Consider the following 21,868-nt stretch of genomic DNA (forward strand, 5'->3'; position numbering starts at 1 on the left):
GGCAAACCATTCAATATCAAAGTAATCCAAGTCTTTGCCCCAACCACTAGTGCCGAAGTAGCTGAAGTTGAAACATTCTATGAAGACCTACAAGACCTTCTAGAACTAACACCAAAAAAAATGTCCTTTTCATCATAGCAGACTGGAATACAAAAGTTGGAAGTCAAGAGATAACCTGGAGTAACAGGCAAGTTTGGCCTGGAGTACAAAATGAAGCAGGGCAAAGGCTAACAGAGTTTTGACAAGAGAACACACTGGTCATAGCAAACACCCTCTTCCAACAACATAAGGAATGACTCTACACATGGACATCACCAGATGGTCAATACCGAAACCAGATTGATTATATTCTTTGCAGCCAAAGATGGAGAAGCTCTATACAGTCAGCAAAAACAAGACTGGGAGCTGGCTGTGACTCAGATTCTGAACTCCTTATTGCAAAATTCAGACTTAAATTGAAGAAAGTGGGGAAAACCACTACACCATTCAGGTATGACCTAAATCAAAATTGGGGGCGGGAGGAGAAGGGGACGACAGAGAATGAGATGGCTGGATGTCATCACCAACTCAATGGACATGAATTTGAGTGAGCTCTGGGAGTTGGTGATGGACAGGGAGGCCTGGTGTGCTGTGATTCATGGGGTCTCAAAGAGTCGGACATGACTGAACAACTGAACTGAACTGAACTGTTCCTTGGAAGAAATGCTGTGACAAACCTAGACAGCATATCGAAAATCAGAGACACTACATGCTGACAAAGGTCCGTATACTCAAAGCTATGGTTTTTCCAGTATCATGTATGGATGTGACAGTTGTACACTAAAGATGGCTAAGTGTCAAAGAATTGATGTTTTGAACTGTGGTGTTGGAGAAGACTCTTGAGAGTCCCTTGGACTGCAAGGGGATCAAGGCAGTCAATCCTAAAGGAAATCAGTGCTGAACATTCATTAGAAGGACTGATGATGAAGCTGAGGCTCCAATACTTTGGCCACCTGATGTGAAGAGCCAATTCATTAGAAAAGACCCTCATTCTGGGAAAGATTGAAGGCAGGAGAAGGGGACAACAGAGGACCAGATGGTTGGATGGTGTCACTGACTCAATGGACGTGAGTTTGGGAAAGCTCCAGTAGAGAGTGAAGGACAGGGAATCCTGGCATGCCGCAGTCCATGGAGTCACAAAGAGTTGGACTTGACTGATCGATGAACAGCAACAAGGACATCAGTTCTTTAAATTTGTGGCACATTTAGGATTTCTGTTTATTAATTTTTGAATAAACATATTTAATGCCTACCAAACTAAACACTAAAAGGATCTCTAAAGTGGCATAAATCCATAGGGACAGAGAGAACTGGAGATGTGACAATGGGTACAAAATTTAGCAAGCAGGAAAGCAGATGGATAAATGATAACTGAATTAGGAAAGCTAAATTCTAAACTGGCATTGAGTAAGAGTGGAAGCAATGGAGTTTGTACTGCAGAACCCCCTAAGTGTTCCGGACTCTAGTAATGAATATGTCCTGAAGCGGAGATCAATGAGGGACTAAAAGTAGGATTGTTTGAATACCCATGGAAGAAGTTTTTAGATCCTCAATATTGTGCAGTCTGGTAGCTGCCCTTCCCTACCCAGAGAGTGGCTGAAGATTTATTCTTGGGAGAGGGTAAAGCAGAGAGTTGCTGGACTGATCAAAGTCAAGCATATGTGGAAAAGGAGGCACTATACTGAAAACAGGTGGAGATGAATGCTTAAATACTAGCAGCCTGTCATCTCTTTGGAAAGGAGATGGAAAGACCAGGTGAAGTTTGAGACACCAAAGAGAAAAGAATTAAAAACATTGAGACTGTTCCCAAAGGAAATAAATTCTCCAGAACATGCTACTGTTTCTTATCACTTTTCAAGCTGATAGACCGTTCTCTTGGATGGTTTATCCAATGATGAACTTCAAATAAACTTCATAGTTGTGTGCTTAGTCGCTCAGTCATGTCTGATTCTTTGCAACCCCATGGACTGTAGCCCACCAGAATCCTCTGTCCATGGGGAGTCTCCCGACAAGAATGCTGGAACGGGTTGCCATGCCCTCCTCCAGGGGATCTTCCCAACCCAGGGATCGAACCCAGGTCTCCCCCATTGCAGGTGGATTCTTTATCATCAGAGCCACCGGGAAAGCCCAAACTTCATAGTAACTGCTTTTAAATATGAGAAAACAACCAAGGATCATGAAGGATGCTGGGAAACTCTCAAAACTGAATGACTGAAACCAGAAAAAAATTAAAAGGAAAAAATGATTTTGAAGAATCTATGTAAAGAGGTTAAGTAAAAACACCCTACTGTTAATATATTGTCTCAGAAGAGAGAGCATGAGATAAGAATAGAATCTATGGAAGGGAAAAGTCTTTGGAAGACGAAATTGAGAAAATTCTTAGAAAAGTAAGCAAAAAGACAAAGTGATGGGAAATAGGAGTGGAAAGAAAGTTGTATGAGTTGTATCAAAAGATTGTTGGATAATAGAGGAATAGAAAGGGTTCACATGTGTTGGGAGAATGGAAGAGTGACAGATGTGAAAAGTCAATCAATAATGCCTAAAGCTAACACAAAACTACAGGAGATTGAAAGTGATTGTCTCTGGATGAGTGGAAGATATAAGAAACTGCTGTGTGTTTCCAACCAGACTTGTAGAACTATTCGACTGTTTAAACTATGTGAATGTATAACTTTGGTTTAAAAAATAAAACAGAAAAGTAAAGCACTCTGGCTTTACGAAGTGTCATCTTCTATCACAATTTGAAACAGTGCTTTATCATAGAGCATTTTGTTTTCCTAGAGTTCCTTATCCCCTTTCATTTTGCTGTTGTTTTTGTTAACAAGAGAATAATGTGCTTTGAATATCTTAAAGTTTTCTTTCTGAGTCTTAGTTGTATCAGGTCCTACAGTATAAATAGACTTATGACCTAATTAAGGAGTTTATTTGAAGGATAATGGGGTGCTCACTTACTCAAAGGCTGATAAACTAGGGTAAAAAAAGATAAAGATTAGACAGCTCCAGAGAGGATTATACAGAAAGCACTTACCAATGTAGTTTGGAACCTGCCTCAAGAATGGACTCCCACCATCAGCTGTCTTTTTGTTTTTCTGTTTATGACTCCTGGTTCAGGAAAGGAGAATCTGCTTGTTCTGGCATGTGCTTGCTAAGAGATTTAATTTAATTATTCCAGATAGCTATTGAAAGACAAGATTTTTTTTGGTTTTTACTTTTTAAAAAAATTGGAGTATAATCACCTTCCAATGCTGTGTTAATTTCAGGTATATGGCAAAGTGATTAACTTTTATGTATATTTTTCTTTTTCAGTTTCTTTTCCCTTATAGGTTATTACAAAATATTATGTATAATTCCCTGGGCTATACAGTAGGTCCTTGTTGGTTGTCTATTTTATATTTAGTAGTATGCATATGTTAATCGCCACATTCTTAGTTTATCCTTCCCCCATCTTTTCCCTTTGGTAACTGTGAATCTGTTTTCTACATCAAGGCAAGGACTCTTGATTAGCAGTCTCACCAGACTACAGAGAGAGGGTAGGTTCCTCAAAGTAAAGAACTATTATTATCAATAGATGTTTTAAAATTTTTTGGTTGAAATAATATTTGATATATAACATTGTATAAACTGAAGGTGTACAACATGTTGGTTGGATACCTTTATGTGTAGTGATACGATGGCCATTGTAGTGTAATTGGCATCACCATCAAGTCATATTATTGTCATTTCTTTTCAGTGACTGAAATAATTAAGATCTAGTCTCTTAGCAAGTTTGATGATTATAGTAAAATATTATCTAAGGACTTCCCAGGTGGTCCAGTGGTTAAGACTCTGCACTTCCACTGCAGGAGGTATGATTTCAGTTCCTGGTCAGGGAATTGAGATCCTGCATGCTGTGCATTGAGGCCAAAAGCCAAAAAACAAAATATTGTCTATATTTACTATTCTGTGCATTAGATCTCTAGGGCTCGTTTACTCTCACAGCAAGTTTGTACTGTAACATCTTTCCTATTCTTCCCCTCTTTCCATTCCCTGGTAATCACCATTTTACTGTTTTTATGAGTTTTTGGCTTTTTTAGATTCCACATATAGGTGATATCATACAGTATTTGTCTTTTTCTGTCTCACTGATTTCACTTAGCATAATGTCCTCAAGGTCATAATGTCCTCAAGGTCCATCCATGTTGTGGCAAAGGCAGCATATCCTTATTTCTCATAGCTGAATAATATTGCATTGTGTATGTGTGTGGGTGTATATATGTATATACCATGCCTCCTTTTTTTAAAAGGAATTTTATTTTATACCATGCCTTCTTTATCCAGTCATTATTCCATGAGTGCTGTACAACCTTGAAGGCGTAGCTTCATTTTCTTCCATTATCCAGTATTGCTCATAGGACTTATGCTAATCTGATTCTTGTCTCTTTAGCGGGAATTTCTCTGTCTGGAAATTTCATGAGCTATGTCCAGATATGAGCCTGTTTTCATTTTTTGTGTTGGCATTCTGTGATTTTTTTCAGTCTATATGTTTATGTCTTTCTTTTGCTCTGAGAAGATGTTAGATTTCCTTTGCCCATTGCCTATATTTATTACTTTTCTTCCAACACTTTTACCATTTCCTTTATTTCATTTTGTGCTCCTGATAGTTTTCATTTCTCTTCTCTGTGACCCTTACTATATTCTGGTCAAAACTATTTTCCCTTGTGCCTCTTAAAATTTAATCTTTAATTTCTGAGATTATTTTGTCTTTTTCTTCCATTTCCTGTGTTTGGTTAACTCTCATTTCACATCTTATTTTTTTTCTGTTTCTAGTTTGATTTATTTTGAACTTATTATTTAAGGTAATTTTTGTTTTCATGTACAAATCCTTGTTTTAACATTTTAATTCAGGTTAGAGTGTTATGTTACAGTTTTTTTTTTTTTTTCTGTTAATTTTCTGTGTTGGGCAGGGAGAATAGTGTCTCTCTCTCTCTCTTTTTAAAAAAATTTTCCTTTTTGGCTGTGAGGCATGTGGGATCTTAGATCAGGGATCAAACTTGCTCCTCCTGCATTAAAAGTCTTAATGAAGTCTTAACCACTGGACCACCAGGGAAATCCCAGGGAGAATATTCTTATCTGCTGAAATATTTCCGTTTATACTTCTATCTTCCAATAGCTTTGCATGGATGTTTCCTGCTATTTTGTGTTTATTTTGAAATGTCATATGTTTTTTGGACAAGACTGTGGGTAGAGGGCAAGATTTGAGTATCTATGTCTCTCTCTTTTTTTTTTTTTTTGGACAATGTAATTCTTAATTTTATTTTTTTCAAATTTTTAGAAAAAAAATTTAGAGCAGTTTTAGGTTTACAGCAAAATTCAGAGGAAAGTATAGAAGTTTCCCATATACTTCCTGCCCTGACACATGCATAGCATCCCCTGTTATCAAAATCTTCCACGAAGGTCATACATGTGTTACAACTGATGAATTTCCTACACTGACGTATAATCATCCAAAGTCCATAGTTTACTTTAGGGCTCATTCTTGGTATTGTGCATTCTGTAATAAATGAAAAATGACATGTATTCATGATTATTACAACATACAGAGTATTTTCACTATCGCCAAAATCCTCTGTGCTCTGCCTGTTTACCACTTCCTCCCCACTACAAACTATCTACTACTGATATTTTTATTGTTTCCATAGTTTTTCTTTTTCCAGAATGCCATATATTAATAATCGGAATTGTAGAATAACTAGCCTTTTCATATTAACTTTTTTCACCAAGCAATATGCATTTAAGTTTCCTTCTTGTGAAAAGCTCATTTCTTTTTAGTGTTGAAGAACATTCTATTGTCTAGATGTACCTCAGTTTGTTTATTCATTCACCAACTGAAAGACATCTTGGTTGCTTCCAAGTTTTGGCAATTATTAATAAAACTGCTAGTATAAACATCTATTTACAAGTGTTTATGTGAATTTAAGTTTTCAACGCTTTAGGCTAAATACCAAGGAGTGCAATTGCTGGATTATGTGGTAAAAGAGTATGTTTAGTTTTATTTTTAAAAACTCACTAAACTGTTTTCTCAGTAGCTGTAACATTTTGCATTCCAACCAGCTATGAATGAGAGCAGCTTTTGCTCCACATATTCTCCAGCACTGGTGGTGTCAGCACTCCAAATTTTGGCCATTCTCATAGATGTGTAATGGTATCGTGTGCAATGGTATTGTTTTAAGTTGCATTTCCCTGATGACATATGATATGGAGCATGTTTTCATATACTTATCTGCCATCTGTATATCTTCTTTCATGAGGTTTCTGTTAAGATCTTTGGCCCATTTTTTAACTGGATTTTTTTAATAGAATTTTAAGAGTTCCTTGTATGTTTTAGATAAGTCCTTTATCACTTATGCCTTTTGCAAATATTTTCTCCCATCTATGTTTTTTTATTCTCTTGACAGTGCATTTCACACAGCAGGAAACTTTACTTTTAATGAAATTTAATTTCTCAATTCTTTCTTTTTAAAAAATTTTATTTTAAAAATGTTTTCATAGTGACATTTATTGGCTTTCTTTCTGATTTTACAAGCCATACATGTTCATTGTGGAAAACTAGAAATATATAAAAGAAATCAACATAAAGTAAACATCAACAATCATCCATAACTCACCCCCCAGAGATAGCCATCATTAGCATTTTAATGCACTGTTTCAGTGTACACATATTTTTTAATTGAAGTATAATTGACTCACAATATTGTGTTAGTTCCAGGTGCACAACACAGCAATTCAATATTTCTATACGTTAGAAATGATCCATCATGATATGTCCAGTTACCATCTGTCACCACACAAAGATATTACAGTATAATTGACTATATTTCCTGTACTGTGTCTTTCATCCCTGTGACTCAATTTTTTGTAACTGGAAGTTTGTACCTCTTACTCTCTTACCTAATTTACTTATTTGACCACTCCTCTCCCTCAAGCAACCACCATTTGTTCTTTTTATCTATGACTTTATTTTGTTTTGTTATGTTTGTTCATTTCTTTTGTTTTTGATATTTCACGTGTAAGTGATACATAGTCCTCATCTTTCTCTGTCTGACTTACATCACTTATCATAACGTCCTCTAGGTCCATTTGTGTTGTTGCACATAGAAAGATTTCACTTTTTTTATGACTGAGTGATATTTCATTGTCTATATATAACACATCTTCTTTATTCAGGCATCAGTTGATGGACATTTAGGTTGCTTCCATATCTTAGCTATTGTAAGTTGGGCTTCAATGAACATAGGAGTAAAAATATCTTTTTAAATTAGTTGTTTAAGTTTTCTTCAAATAAATATCCAGAAATGAAATTATTGGATTGTTGTTGTCATTCTTCTTGTTGTTCAGTCACTAAGTCATGTCCGAATCTTTGCTGTTCCCATGGACGGCAGCACACCATGCTTCCCTGTCCTGCCTATCTCCCAGAGTTTGCTCAGATTCGTGTGCATTGAGTCAGTGATGCCATCTGTCCATCTCATCCTCTGCCACCCCATTCTCCTTTTGCCTTCAATCTTTCCCAGCCCCAGAATTTTTACCAAAGGGTTGACTCTTTGGAACAGGTAGCCAAAGTATTGGAGCTTCAGCTTTAGCATCAGTCATTCCAATGAATATTCAGGGTTGATTTCCTTTAGGATGGATTGGTTTGATCTCCTTACAGTCTGAGGAAATCTCAATAATCTCCAGCACCACAATTCAAAAACATCAGTTCTTTGGCTCTGAGCCTTCTTTATGTTCCAACTCCCAAATCTGTACTTAACTACTGGAAAAACCATAGCTTTAACTATACAAACCTTTGTCGGCAAAGTGATGTCTGCTTTTTAATACACTGTCTAGGTTTGTCATAGCTTTCCTTCCAAGAAGCAAGCATCTTTTAATTTCACGGCTGCAGTCACCATCTGCAGTGATTTTGGAGCCCAAGAAAAGAAAATCGGTTACTGCTTCCCCCTTTTCCCCTTCTATTTGCCATGAAATGATGGGACCAAATGCCATGATTTTAGTTGTTTGAATTTTGAGTTTCAAACCAGCTCTTCATTCTCCTCGTTCATGCTCATCAAGAAGCTCTTTAGTTCCTCTTCACTTTCTGCCATTAGAATGGTATCATCTGCTTATCCGAGGTTATTGATATTTCGGCAATCTTGATTCTAGCCTGTGATTCATCTAGCTCAGCATTTTGCATGATGTACTCTGTACAGAAGTTAACTTCTCATAGAAGTTAAATAAGCAGGGTGACAATAATAGCTTTGCCTTACTCATTTCCCAATTTTGAACCAGTCAATTGTTCCATATATGGTTCTAACTATTGCTTCTTGACCAGCATACAGGAAGCAGGAAGCAGGTAAGGTGATCTGGTATTCCCATCTCTTTAAGAATTTTCTACAGTTTATTGTGATCCACATAGTCAAGGCTTTAATCAATGAAGAAGAAGTAGATGTTTTTCTGGAATTCTTTTGTTTTTTCTATGATCCAGTGGACATTGGCAATTTGATCTCTGGTTCCTCTGCCTCTTCAAAACCCAGATTATTCATCTGGAAGTTCTCAGTTCACTTACTGCTGAAGGCTAGCTTGAATGATTATAAACATAAACTTACTAGCATGTGAAATGAACACAGTTGTACGTAACATCCTTTGGCATTGCCCTTCTTTGGGACTGGGATGAAAACTGACCTTCCCAAGACCTTTGGCCACTGCTGAGTTTTCCAAATTTGCTGACATATTGACTGCAACACTTTAACAGCATCATCTTTGAGGATTTTGAATAGCTCAGCTGGAATTCCATCACCTCCACTAGCTTTGTTTATAGTAATGTTTCTAAGGCCCACTTAATTTCACACTCCAGGATGCCTGGCTGTAGGTGAGTGACCACACCGTCATGATTATCCAGGTCATTAATACTATTTTTTTTTTAACCAATTCTTGCCACCTTTTCTTAATCTCTTCTGCTTCTGTTAGGTCCTTACTGTTTCTGTCCTTTATCATGCCCATCCTTGCATGAAATGTTCCCGTCATACCTCCAATTTTCCTGAAGAAATCTCTAGTCTTTCCCATTCTATTGTTTTCCACTATTTCTTTTCACTGTTCATTTAAGAAGGCTTTCTTATCTCTCCTTGCTATTCTCTGGAACTCTGCATTCAATTGGGTATATCTTTCTCTTTTTTCCTTGCCTTTTGCTTCTCTTCTCAGCCATTTATAAGTCTCCTCAGAGAACCACTTTACCTTCTTGTATTTCTTTTTCTTTGGGATGGTTTTGGTCACTGCTTCCTGTACAATGTTATGAAATGAACCTCCATCCATAGTTCTTCAGGCAGTCTGTCCACCAGATCGAATCCCTTGAAATTATTTGTCACCTCTACTGTATAATCATAAGGGATTTGATTTAGGTCATACATGAATGGTCTAGTGATTTCCCCTACTTTCTATTGTAAACCTGAACTTTGCAATAAGGAGCTCATGATCTGAGCCACAATCAGCTCCTGATCTTGTTTTTGCTGACTTTATAGGGTTTCTCCATCTTTGGCTGCAAAGAATAAAATCAATCTGATTTCAGTATTGACCTTCTAGTGATGTCCATGTGTAGAGTCATCTCTTGTGTTGTTGGAAGAGGATGTTTGCTATGACCAGTGTGTTCTCTTGACAAATACTCCAAGGCCAAACTTGCCGGTTCCTCCAGGTTATCTCTTGACTTCCTACTTTCACATTCCAATCCCCTATGATGAAAAGGACATCTTTTTTTGGTGTTAGTTCTAGAACATGTTGTTGGTCTTCATAGAACCAGTCAGTGTCAGCTTTTTTGGCATTAGTGGTTGGGTCATAGACTTGGGTTACTGTGATGTTGAATGGTTTGCCTTGGAAATGAACTGATATCATTCTGTTGTTTTTGAGGCTGCACTCAAGTAAGTAGTGTATTTTGGACTGTTTACTTGGCTATGGGGGCTACTCCTTCGAAGGGATTCTTGCTCACAGTAGTACATATAATGGTCATCTGAATTAAATTCGCCCATTCCCATCCATTTTAGTTCACTGATTCCTAAGATGTTGATGTTTACTTTTGCTCTCTCCTGCTTGACCACATCAATTTATCATCATTCATGGACCTGACATTCCAGATTCCTATACAATATTTTTCTTTACAGCATCAGCCTTTACTTTCACCACCAAACATATCCAACTGAGTATCATTTCTGCTTTGGCCCAGCCAACTCATTCTCTTTGGAGATCTTAGTAATTGCCCTCTGCTTTTCTCTAGTAGCATATTGGACACCTTCTGACCTGGGGGGGTCATCTTCTGTTGTCACATCTTTTTGCCTTTTCATACTGTTCATGGGATTCTCAAGGCAAGAATACTGAAGTTGTTTGCCATTCCCTTCTCCAGTGGACCACATTTTGCCAGAATTCTTCACTACGATCTGTCTTGTATGATCCTGCAAGTATGGCTCATAGTTTCATTGAGTTATTGAAGTCCCTTTGACGTGACAAGGCTGTGATCCATGAAGAGGTATTGGATTGTATGATAGTTCTATTTTTAGTTTTTCTGAGGAATGACCATACTGTTTTCCATAGTAGTTGCACTGATTTACATCCCTATCAACAGTGCAAGAGGGTTCTCTTTTCCTCATACCCTTGCCAACAGTTGTTATTTGCTGTCTTTTTGACATTAGCTATTCTGGTAGACATAAGGGAATTTCTTATTGTGTTTTGCTTTTTATTTCTCTTATGACTAAGAATGTTGAGCATCTTTTAATGTCTTGTTGGCCATTGGTATGTCTTTTTAAAAAATGCCTAGTCAAGTCTTCTGCCCAGATTTTTTATTTTGCTTTTGATGTTACGTTGTATAAGTTCTTTGTATACTTTGGACATTAACTCTTCATCAGATATATTGTTTGGAATTATCTTCTCCAATTCAGTAGGCAGACTTTTCCTTTTGCTGATAGTTTCCTTTGCTGTCCCAAAACTGTTTATTTTGATGTAGTCCCATTTGTTTATTTTTGGTTTTGTTTCCCTTGTATGAGGAGACAGATCGAAAATTTATTGCTAAGACCAACATTGAGAGAGCGTACCACCTATATTGTCTTCAAGGAGATTGATTGTTTCAGGTTTTACATTTAAGTCTTTAATCCATTTGAGGGCTTTTTAAATGTGGTATGAGAGTATAGTCCAGTTTCATTCTTTTGCATGTAGATGTCTAATTTTCCCAATACCAATTATTGGAGAGGCTGTCTTTTTCCCCATTATATATTCTTACCTCCTTTGTTGCAGATTGACTGACCATATAAATGTGAGTTTATTTCTGGGCTTTCTATTCTGTTCCATTGATTCATCTGTCTGTTTTTGTGCCAATACTACACTGTTTTGATTAATGTAGCTTTGTAGTGTAGTTTAAAATCAGAGCACATAATACCTGTAGTTTTGTTCTTCTTTCTCAAGATTGTTTTGGTGATTCACTGTCTTTTGTGATTTCATACAAATTTTAGAATTATTTGCTCTAATTCTGTGAAAAAATGTCATTAGTTCTATCTCAGTTCAGTTCAGTCTAGTTCAGTTGCTCAGTCATGTCCGACTCTTTGCGACCCCATGAATCACAGCACGCCAGGCCTCCCTGTCCATCACCAACTCCCAGAGTTCACTCAAACTCATGTCCATGGAGTCGGTGATGCCATCCAGCCATCTCATCCTCTGTCATCCCCTTCTCCTCCCGCCCCCAATCCCTCCCAGCATCAGAGTCTTTTCCAGTGAGTCAACTCGTCACATGAGGTGGCCAAAGTATTGGAGCTTCAGCTTTAGCATCAGTCCTTCCAATGAACACCCAGGATTGATCTCCTCTAGAATGGACTGGTTGGATCTCCTTGCAGTCCAAGGGACTCTCAAGAGTCTTCTCCAGCACCACAGTTCAAAAGCATCAATTCTTCTGCGCTCAGCTTTCTTTATAGTCCAACTCTCACATCCATACATGACCACTGGAAAAACCATAGCTTAGACTAGAAGAACCTTTGTTGACAAAGTAATGTCTCTGCTTTTTAATATGCTATCTAGGTTGGTCATAACCTTCCTTCCAAGGAGTAAGCGTCTTTTAATTTCATGGCTGCAATCACCATCTGCAGTGATTTTGGAGCCCCCAAAAATAAAGTCTGCTACTGTTTCCACTATTTCCCCATCTATTTCCCATGAAGTGATGGGATTGGATGCCATGATCTTAGTTTTCTGAATGTTGAGCTTTAAGCCAACTTTTTCACTCTCCTCTTTCACTTTCATCAAAAGGCTTTTGAGTTCCTCTTCACTTTCTGCCATAAGGGTGATGTCATCTGCATATCTGAGGTTATTGATATTTCTCCCGGCAATCTTGATTCCAGCTTGTGCTTCTTCCAGCCCAGCGTTTCTCATGATGTACTCTGCATATAAGTTAAATAAGCAGGGTGACAGAATACAGCCTTGACGTACTCCTTTTCCTATTTGGAACCAGTCTGTTGTTCCATGTCCAGTTCTAACTCTTGCTTCCTGACCTGCATACAGGTTTCTGAAGAGGCAGCTTTCACATAGTCAAAGCTATGGTTTTTCCAGTAGTCATGTATGGATATGAGGGTTGAACCATAAAAAAAAAATGTTGAGTGCCAAAGAATTGAATGCTTTCAAACTGTGTGCTGGAGAAGACTCTTGAGAGTCCTTTGGATTGCAAGGAGATCAAACCAGTCAATCCTAAAGGAAAACAACCCTGAATTATACATTAGAAGGATTGATGCTAAAGCTGAAGCTCCAATACTTTGGCCACCTGATGTGAAGAGCTGACTCATTGGAAAAGACCCTGATGTTGGGAAAGGTTAAAGGCAAAAGAAGAAGGGTGCGACAGAGGATGAAATGTTTAGACCGTGTCACTGACTCAATGGACGTGAGTTTGAACAAACTCTGGGAGATGTTGGATGACAGAGTAGTCTGGTATGTTACAGTCTGTGGGATCCCAAAGAGTCAGACACGACCTAGTGACTAAACAACAAGTTATTTTAGATATGTAATTGTGAATTTTTTTGAAAAAAAAGTTGAATTACATGAGAAAATGGTAACAAAATGGTAATAGTAACAATGACTGAAGCTATATACAGAAGAATCCTACCTAAAACATAAATGTGTAGGGAACAGGTTGTAGAAATAGGTCAAAGTGTTAACAGTGGTTATATTTGATTGTTGGCTTATGGGTAATTAATTTCTCTATACTTGTTTGTATTTTTCAAATTTTACATAATGAAAATTTTTATAGTTAGAGAAAAATTACAGAAAAAGTCCAAGGCATCTTTTTCCATTCAGCCCTTTTCCTTATCCTATAATTTCCTAACAAAATGCCTAGTGCCTGTCTTGTTTTCCAGAAGAATATTTTCATTCCACTTACAGATAAATTCTCTGCTATGGGAGCTTTCATTCATATCAAAGTGTAATTCAACATTGACTGATTGAAAGAAAATCCATACTCTTAATGGAGGAGGAGTGACTCAGTGTTTACCGGGAGAGATATTTTGTTGAGTTCTGCACTGTTCTTTCAGGTTGATGAGTAACTTCCTTCAAGTTAAAGTCATCAGAAAAGAGCAGGGCAGGGTTGGATGTGGTTATGACATGTTCTCTTTAGGAATAGATAACCCAGATACCAGCTATCTTTCATGATGTGGGTGTAAACAGATTCTACATGGCCACGTGAAAGGAATTCTGAAGGAAAACACGAATGTAAAACAAGACTTGCTATCACCATTTATTTTTTTTTCATTTACAGTAAACTTTATTTTAATTGATTTTATTTAACATAATTTCAAAGTAGGTCTGGGCTCTAAGATAAGCAAAAGAATAGATACCCTAAATCTCATTAAGAGATCCTTTTCACACTGTTCCTTAAGCAGCACATGGGGCTTGGAGGGTCCCAATGGTGAAACCCTAACATTCTATCCCTGGAGATGTTACCTAGAGATACAGAAAGAACAGATAACACCGAAATACAAGAATCGAACTGTATGAAGGTACCACAGGAAGAAACTCTTGTGTTACACCTTACCCATCTCTTTAGGGCTGTGATGATAATGACCGATTTTTTATCTTGGCAAAGTTCAGTGCTGTTTTCTGGTCTGTTTTTAAGAAAAATGTCAGAATACATGAAAATGCTGTACTTGTTTATCTTAATACATGAAAAAGAGTAGAAGTTTTAAAAATTCTTCATGAGTCCAAGCTGGGCCATGACTATTACTGATGGGGTTTACCCAAGGCACTGATTCCAAGTTTGACGACCATCAGCAAACTGGCACCTGCAATCAGGCCTGCAGGCATGAATTTTCTAGAGTTGTAGAATCTCATCCCCATGATGCCAGCCAAGGTTCCAGATGTGACTAAGAAAAGCCAAACGTTCTTCGGATCCTGAGACAGCTGATAGGAACCCAGGCCGGCAAGACCACCGAAGAGAAGCCCGGCAGCCAGGGACGGAACACTACCTGCTTTTGCATAGCCAATGATCCCACCAGAAGCAACCAGTGCTGCATAGCCAAAGCCAAGCCAATGTAAAGGCACTAGTGGGCCGGAGTCCTTCAGCATTGTTCTCTTTCACTTTGTCCAAACCAGGCCTGTACCTCCTTCCTGAACGTCTTGTTATAACCATTTAAAAACATACTTATTATAACGTCTGTAACCTTGATGACCAATCAGGGTACCAAGTCAAGAAAGTTCAGTATCAGCTCACTAGGCAAAGGCAGCCTAATGAGTATCAACCCTACCAAGAACATTCACATAAGAAAGAATCTGAAGAACAGATACGTCTATCATTTATCTTCAGTTCAGTTCACTTCAGTCGCTTAGTCGTGTCTGACTCTTTTGACCCCATGAACCACAGCACGCCAGGCCTCCCTGTCCATCACCAACTGCCAGAGTCTACCCAAACCCATGTCCATTGAGTCGGTGATGCCATCCAACCATCTCATCCTCTGTCATCCCCTTCTCCTACCCTCAGTCTTCCCCAGCATCAGAGTCTTTTCAAATGAGTCAGCCCTTTGCATCAGGTGGCCAAAGTATTGGAGTTTCAGCTTCAACATCAGTCCTTCCAATGAACACCCAGGATTGATCTCCTTTAGAATGGGTTGGTTGGATCTCCTTGAAGTCCAAGGGACTCTCAAGAGTCTTCTCCAACACCACAGTTCAAAAGCATCAATTTTTCGGTGATCAGCTTTCTTTATAGTCCAACTCTCATATCCATACATGACTGCTGGAAAAACAATAGCCTTGACTAGACAGACCTTTGTTAACAAAGGAATGTCTCTGCTTTTTAATATGCTGTCTCGGTTGGTCATAACTTTCCTTCCAAGGAGTAAGCATCTTTTAATCTCATGGCTGCAGTCACCATCTGCAGTGATTCTGGAGCCCAAAAAAATAAAGTCTGCCACTGTTTCCCCATCTATTTCCCATGAAGTGATGGGATCAGATGCCATGATCTTAGTTTTCTGAATGTTGAGCTGTAAGCCAACTTTTTCACTCTCCTCTTTCACTTTCATCAAGAGGCTCTTTAGTTCCTCTTCACTTTCTGCCATAAGGGTGGTGTCATCTGCATATCTGAGGTTATTGATACTTCTCCTGACAATCTTGATTCCAGCTTGTGCTTCTTCCAGCCCAGTATTTCTCATGATGTACTCTGCATATAAGTTAAATAAGCACGGTGACAGTATACAGCCTTGATGTACTCCTTTTCCTATTTGGAACCAGTCTGTTGTTTCATGTCCAGTTCTAACTTGCTTCCTGACCTGCATACAAATTTCTCAAGAGGCAGGTCAGGTAGTCTGATATTTCCATCTCCTTCAGAATTTTCCACAGTTTATTGTGATCCACATAGTCAAAGGCTTTGGCATAGTCAATAAATCAGAAATAGGTGTTTTTCTGAAACTCTCTTGCTTTTTCAATGATCCAGCAGATGTTAGCAATTTATCTTACTGATTCTCAAACACAGGTAACTCATTGCTATCTTTCTGCTCTGTATATTCACCTTTCTGTTTACCGTGTTGGGTTGGTTTATTTCTCTTCCATGGTTCTTATCTTGTCACAACAAAACCTTAAAGCAATGGACCAAAAGGTGTAGAACAATAGACAAGTTACAACTCATTCAGGTCAAGCATACAATCTTTTATTAGTCCAACTAATAAAAGGAGTCCTCCTCATCCTTCCTGGCAAACCCTCTTGGCTTCCCTGTTTTATACTTACAGTCTTCTCCTTTTGGTTATGTCTGGTTCAAAGTAGGGCTTGTACCCATCACCAATCAATGAAAGGGAATACAAATGGGCATATGCTCAAGGCCGATTGACAATTATAAGTTGTATATCAGTAGACTGTGTTATTTATATCTTCCCATAATTCCGTCTGTTATAATTATTTGTAGAATATTCATGAGCCCTTAATGGGCACCTAACTGCCTAACTGCCTAAGGTTTCTTGGAGAAGCCCCTGTGGTCTTTTATCCACTGTGTGCTTAGGACACATGTGCAAGAGTTGAAAAGTCTGTAGTTATTTTGTATCGTATCTGTGAGCTCTGCTGTGTGTGTCTGGGATGAAGTTTAGAGATCAGCTTGCATCCCTTTCAGCCAGGCCTACCCTTGTTGTTCGTGTCTAACTTCCTACTTAGCAATCCTAATCAATCAACCCTAATCAACTCCCTATTAAGTCCCATTCTTCTTTCTGGACACAGTTATGAAGCTTTCTTTGGCAGACTGTCTTCCCTTAAACCTCATTGTAGGTAGTTGGTATGACCTTTTATCATTTTTGTTTCTCCTAAGGCACTCAATCCCATGAGGATTGAAGTATTTTGTAGATAGTCACTTGTAGGTTTCTGAACCTTCCTAGATGGATGTTGTATAAAAGATGATAGGTTTGAACAAACTCCATGTCTTGAAGATTTTTAAAGAAAAAGACCTTTGGTGCTCTTTGAAAGAGACAGTTAATTGGAAATTCTAACTGCCTGTCCTTTAGGTTTTTCTAACCATGCTTCTGTACTTGGTAGCAGCTGATTGGCTGTTACCACAGTTAAGTGAACTACTAAACCAGTAAGCTGTGAAAACTCGGCTCCCAATTTGGGTTCTTCTTTGTCAACTTATATGGAAGAATGCTTGGGAAAATATAAAAAAGAAAAGTGCAACTTGTTGGGTATCCCAGTAAGAGGAAATTACAGTAAGAAATAAAGGCCCTACTATAGCATGAATTTATAGTGTAATCACTCTTCCAGGATAATAGAGTAACTATAAATACCAGATGATGAGGGAAGTAGTACCTTCTCTGGGACAATTCCCAATATTTATTTGGTGCTGGAGAATAGAAATGCCCAGATATGTGTCCTATATCTGACCATTACATGAAACTTGTAAGCATTAAATGGGAATAAGTGGAGGTAATTTGACTGTTAAGGATGAGTAGGAGAGTATGATATGATAAGGATAAAGAGTTTGCTTTAATGTATAAAAACATGGATTCAGAGCTAATATTTATCAAGTGCTTATTCTGTGTAAAGTAGCTGTTGGATGTGTTAGTATGTTACTCAGTTCTTTTCACAGCAACCCTCTGAAGTGTTATCCCTATAGCCTGAATAGAAAATGAACCTGAACCTCAAGAAGTCAAGTCACTTTCCAGTGGTCAGACAGCTTAGTGGAGGAACTGAAGGTCCTCTGACTCTGCTATCTGATTAATCTTTTGTTTAAATCATTACCAGTTTCCTGACCCAACAGTTACTCTTTTTTTTTTTTTCGTGATCACACTTTCTTGATCTTTAACTCTTGAGCCAGCCTTTAGAGACTCAGGAGAAACCTGCAAACTTCAGGAGAAACCTCTTTTACTTCAAAAAGTGGGGGTCATGTAGGGTCCCAAACAAAGCAAGAAGGTCCTTTAAGAGTCCAGTTTAGTGTCAAGATCAAAGTGTTAGCAGAGTCGGTTCCCTTTGAGAGCCACAAGGAAGGAATTGTTACAGGCCTTTCACCTTGGCTTGTAGACGGCTGCCTTCTCCCTGTGTCTTCACATCATATTCCCTCTGTATGAGTGTGTGTCCAAAATTTTCCCTTCTTATAAAGACACTAGTCATGTTGGATTAGCGCCTACCCTAATGATTTCATTTTAGCTTAATTACTTCTATAAAGACACCCATCTCCAAATATGACCACATTCTGATATATTTGGGGTTTGGGACTTCAGCATATGAATTTGGTGGGTGGGAAATGGTTTGGCCCATAACAGATACTTGCTAACACACATAGTGGTGTGCATTACAGAATAACACTGAGTCTGGGAGATTCTTCATGGAAAGAAGCCTGTGCTTGTCCAGGGAAGATGTCACCTCATCCTTCAAGGTTGCTTGCTGCAAACACAACCCTGAGAAAAGGGCGTTGCATTCTTGGTACCCAGCAAGGATGTGCAGGAATGCTTAGGAGTCACATGCGTTGTCTCTTTCAAGAGTATTGCAGTCAGAATCTTAGATCAAGTACAACTATATCATCCCCAGAGTCTTTATCTAAAGTCAGGTTGTGTTTTACACAGCTGTAGAATTAATCATGCCTCTTTAACCGTTACATGGATTGCAGAAAAACCTAAGCCACAGCTCTTTAGTTTACAATAATTATATTTATAAATATCTTTCTTACCAACTAAGGAGTAAGTGTAGAGTTTAGTCCATTGTTTCCTGCTTTTATCACATAATGAGAAATATTTTTAATTCAAAAGGGATACGTTTTCTTTATGATGCTGTTGTTTATAGCAAAAGGAACTAAAAAGTGTGTTCAGAGTAAATGAATGGAAACAATTCTTGTTTCTTCTAACAGATGGAATTGCCACATTTATATGTTCTGATTTTACTTTTGAACATGTTTGACTATTCATCAGGAATAACATATAATAAAGGTAGGTTTCAGACTCTTACTGTCTAAAATAGAGAAAATCTCCTCAGGAGTTCCCTTTTATATCCTTTCCTCACTAACACTAACAGTTTTTTTCTTTTAGCACTTCTTCTTTACCTTATCTTCCAGTTTTTCCTGGGTACTATCTATTGTAGTAGAGGTTTCTAGTAATATCATTGTGCACATTGGGACTTTTCTTTAGCTATAGTATTTCACTACTTGTAAGTCATACAATATTTAAATTGAACTGAACTGAAGTCATACAATATTTAAATTTTAAGGATCATTTTATATTTACAAAGCTTGAATTATTTGGATAGATCTTTTTGATTTTTCCTCCATGAATGGTTACATGTAAGATGAATTGTAAACTGAATTATAGGCTAATAATCTGAGAATTTTATGAAATTAATACATGGATCAAATTGACGAATAGGATTTTCATGGTGTAAAACTTTATAAAAGGAATAAGACAAATCCACCTCTATCTATGCAGATTGTATAGCTTCTGTAATATATGAAACTGGATCTACCAGAACATTCAGTTCAGTTCAGTTCAGTCACTCAGTCATGTCCGACTCTCCGCGACCCCGTGAATCACAGCACGCCAGGCCTCCCTGTCCATCACCAACCCCTGGAGTTCACTCAAACTCATGTCCACAGAGTCGGTGATGCCATCCAGCCATCTCATTCTCGGTCTTCCCCTTCTCCTCCCGCCCCCAAACTTTCCCAGCATCAGAGTCTTTTCCAGTGAGTCAACATAGTAGATGCTAAAAAAAATTGTTGACTGAGTGGATGGAGAGACTTCAGGCTCTCTTCTACACATGGATGTGTTGCAGAATTGGATGAGTTGTGCAGTGAATCAGTTCTATTTCCTATATCTACTAGAGAATGTATTACACAAATACGGATATAAACTAAGATTACAGAGTCACTGGCAAACTTATGAGACTTCGGAGAAGAGAGAGTATATACTTTCAACTGGGCACAGGATGGAGTCAGAGAAAACATTACAGGAAAGATAGCAATATATATGGGTCCCCCAAATGTCTTTGCAGGCATGTGGAAGAGTATCCCACAAAGACAGTACAAGGATAAGTGATCCAAGGATAAGTGACTTTTCAATCCCATCTTTCAACTTTGTAAAGGTTTTTATTGAAAAAATTTTAGCAAGCTTCCATCTTTCTGTACATCAGATTTTTTGCTTTAAATAGTTTCAAACTTTATTGAAATTTCATTTAAAATATTTAAATTAAGTAAAAACTCCATTTTCAAATTTCTAAAGTATTACAGATATGACATTAATTATAGGTGATATATTTATGAGAGTTCCTGAGATTTCCTGCAACAAAATCACATAACAATGTAAACATTTCCCACTACCTATATTCAACATGCTCTCTCCACAGCATGCACTTTTTAAAGTATTTGATTTCATGTTCCTTGTTCAAAGTTTGAAAGGACATATTGAGTCCTGATTTATTTTTTTGAAACTGTCAGCATATTCCTGACAGCCAATTTTCATTTCAAAAAGATCAGAAAATTTAAGACACTTTTTCAAAAATGATATAAAAAATTCCTAACTCATCTTTAAATTAAACAGTCTTTTAAAAAGTATTTTGCCACTGTATACCACCAAAACCCATGCTTATTATAAAAGATGTCTGTAGTCAATCTTCATCTAGCCTTACCTATGATGGGCTTCAATACTTTACTGCATCTGGCTTTAACTTCATTCTGCCAAGGAAAACCAGAGCTGGACAGTATTTAAAGCTGTAATACCACAGTTTATTCAGGGACTATTGCAACTGAGGAAAAAATATCTCAGTATAGAACTAATCTCAGTTCCAAACACAGCATAGACAAGTGGCTTACAACTCAACATTAAAAAAACTAAGATCATGGCATCTGGTCCCATCACTTCATGGCAAATAGAAGGGGAAAATGTGGAAACAGTGACAGACTTTATTTTCCTGGGCTCCAAAATCACTGCTGATGGTGACTGCGGCCATGAAGTTAAAAGATGCTTGCTTCTTGGAGAGAAAGCCATGAAAAAGCTAGACAGCCTATTAAAAAGCAGAAACATCTCTTTGCTGACAAGGTCCTGATTTTTCCAGTATCATGCATGGATATGAAAGTTGGTCTATAAATAGGAGGCTGAGCGCCTAAGAATTGATGCTTTTGAAATTAGTTTTCGAAATTAGCTTTAACATTTTAGGGCTGGAGATAACCCTTGGGGAGTCCCTTGGACTGCAAGGAGATCAAACTAGTCAATCCTAAAGGAAATCAGCCCTGAATATTCATTGGAAGGACTGATGCTGAAGCTGAAACTCCAATACTTTGGCCACCTGATGCACAGAGCCGACTCATTGGAAAAGACCCTGATGCGGGAAAGATTGAGGGAAGGAGGAGAAGGAGGGTGACAGAGGACGAGATGGATGGATGGCATCACTGACTCAATAGACATGAGTCTGAGCAAACTCAGGGAGATAGTGAAGGACAGGGAAGCGTGGCGTGCTGCAGTCCAAGGGGTCACAAAGGAATGAACATGACTGAGCACCTGAAAAACAACAACAGAAATTGTATCTTTAAAATGAAAAATTGGGAGACCTTAATTTAATCTAGAGTGATGTGAATTTTAAATATACAATTATAATTTTTAATCTTTTAAAAATATTTCCTGTTTAAAAATGTTTTTAATGGAAATTCTTCATTAATGACCTAAAATATACATATATATGTTTGTGTTGTTTAGGTGATACAGAGGCCCGCTTTGCTTGTGGTAGTGAAGGGATTCCCCCAAAGGATGAAATGATCAAATTGTATCTTTCCTCTGATGACTTGGTAAGGTCCATTACTAATAGCATGTGTTTTACAATCACTTGTACTCCTTTTTAGTCCAAATGTGAAACCAGTAGTGCTGTACTCTTT

At 37.9% G+C, this 21,868-nt stretch overlaps 1 protein-coding gene and 1 pseudogene across 1 annotated transcript in view; one reads left to right on the plus strand and one right to left on the minus strand.

Moving 5' to 3' along the window:
• Window positions 1-14,183: 14,183 nt before the first annotated feature.
• Window positions 14,184-14,665, minus strand: LOC148774500 (transmembrane protein 14C pseudogene; annotated as a pseudogene).
• A 4,197-nt stretch (window positions 14,666-18,862) lies between these two features.
• CATSPERB (catsper channel auxiliary subunit beta) overlaps window positions 18,863-21,868 on the plus strand; it is a 117,102-nt gene continuing 114,096 nt past the window's right edge. The window contains exons 1-2 of the mRNA XM_088829775.1: window positions 18,863-18,941; window positions 21,693-21,781. Of these exons, the coding sequence (XP_088685901.1) occupies window positions 18,863-18,941; window positions 21,693-21,781 (168 nt within the window). The remainder of the gene's footprint in view (window positions 18,942-21,692; window positions 21,782-21,868) is intronic.

Source organism: Moschus berezovskii, chromosome 21, assembly GCF_049115385.1.
Source record: "Moschus berezovskii isolate FMDL1 chromosome 21, NW_MosBer_1.0, whole genome shotgun sequence".
NCBI classification, from domain to species: Eukaryota; Metazoa; Chordata; class Mammalia; order Artiodactyla; family Moschidae; genus Moschus; species Moschus berezovskii.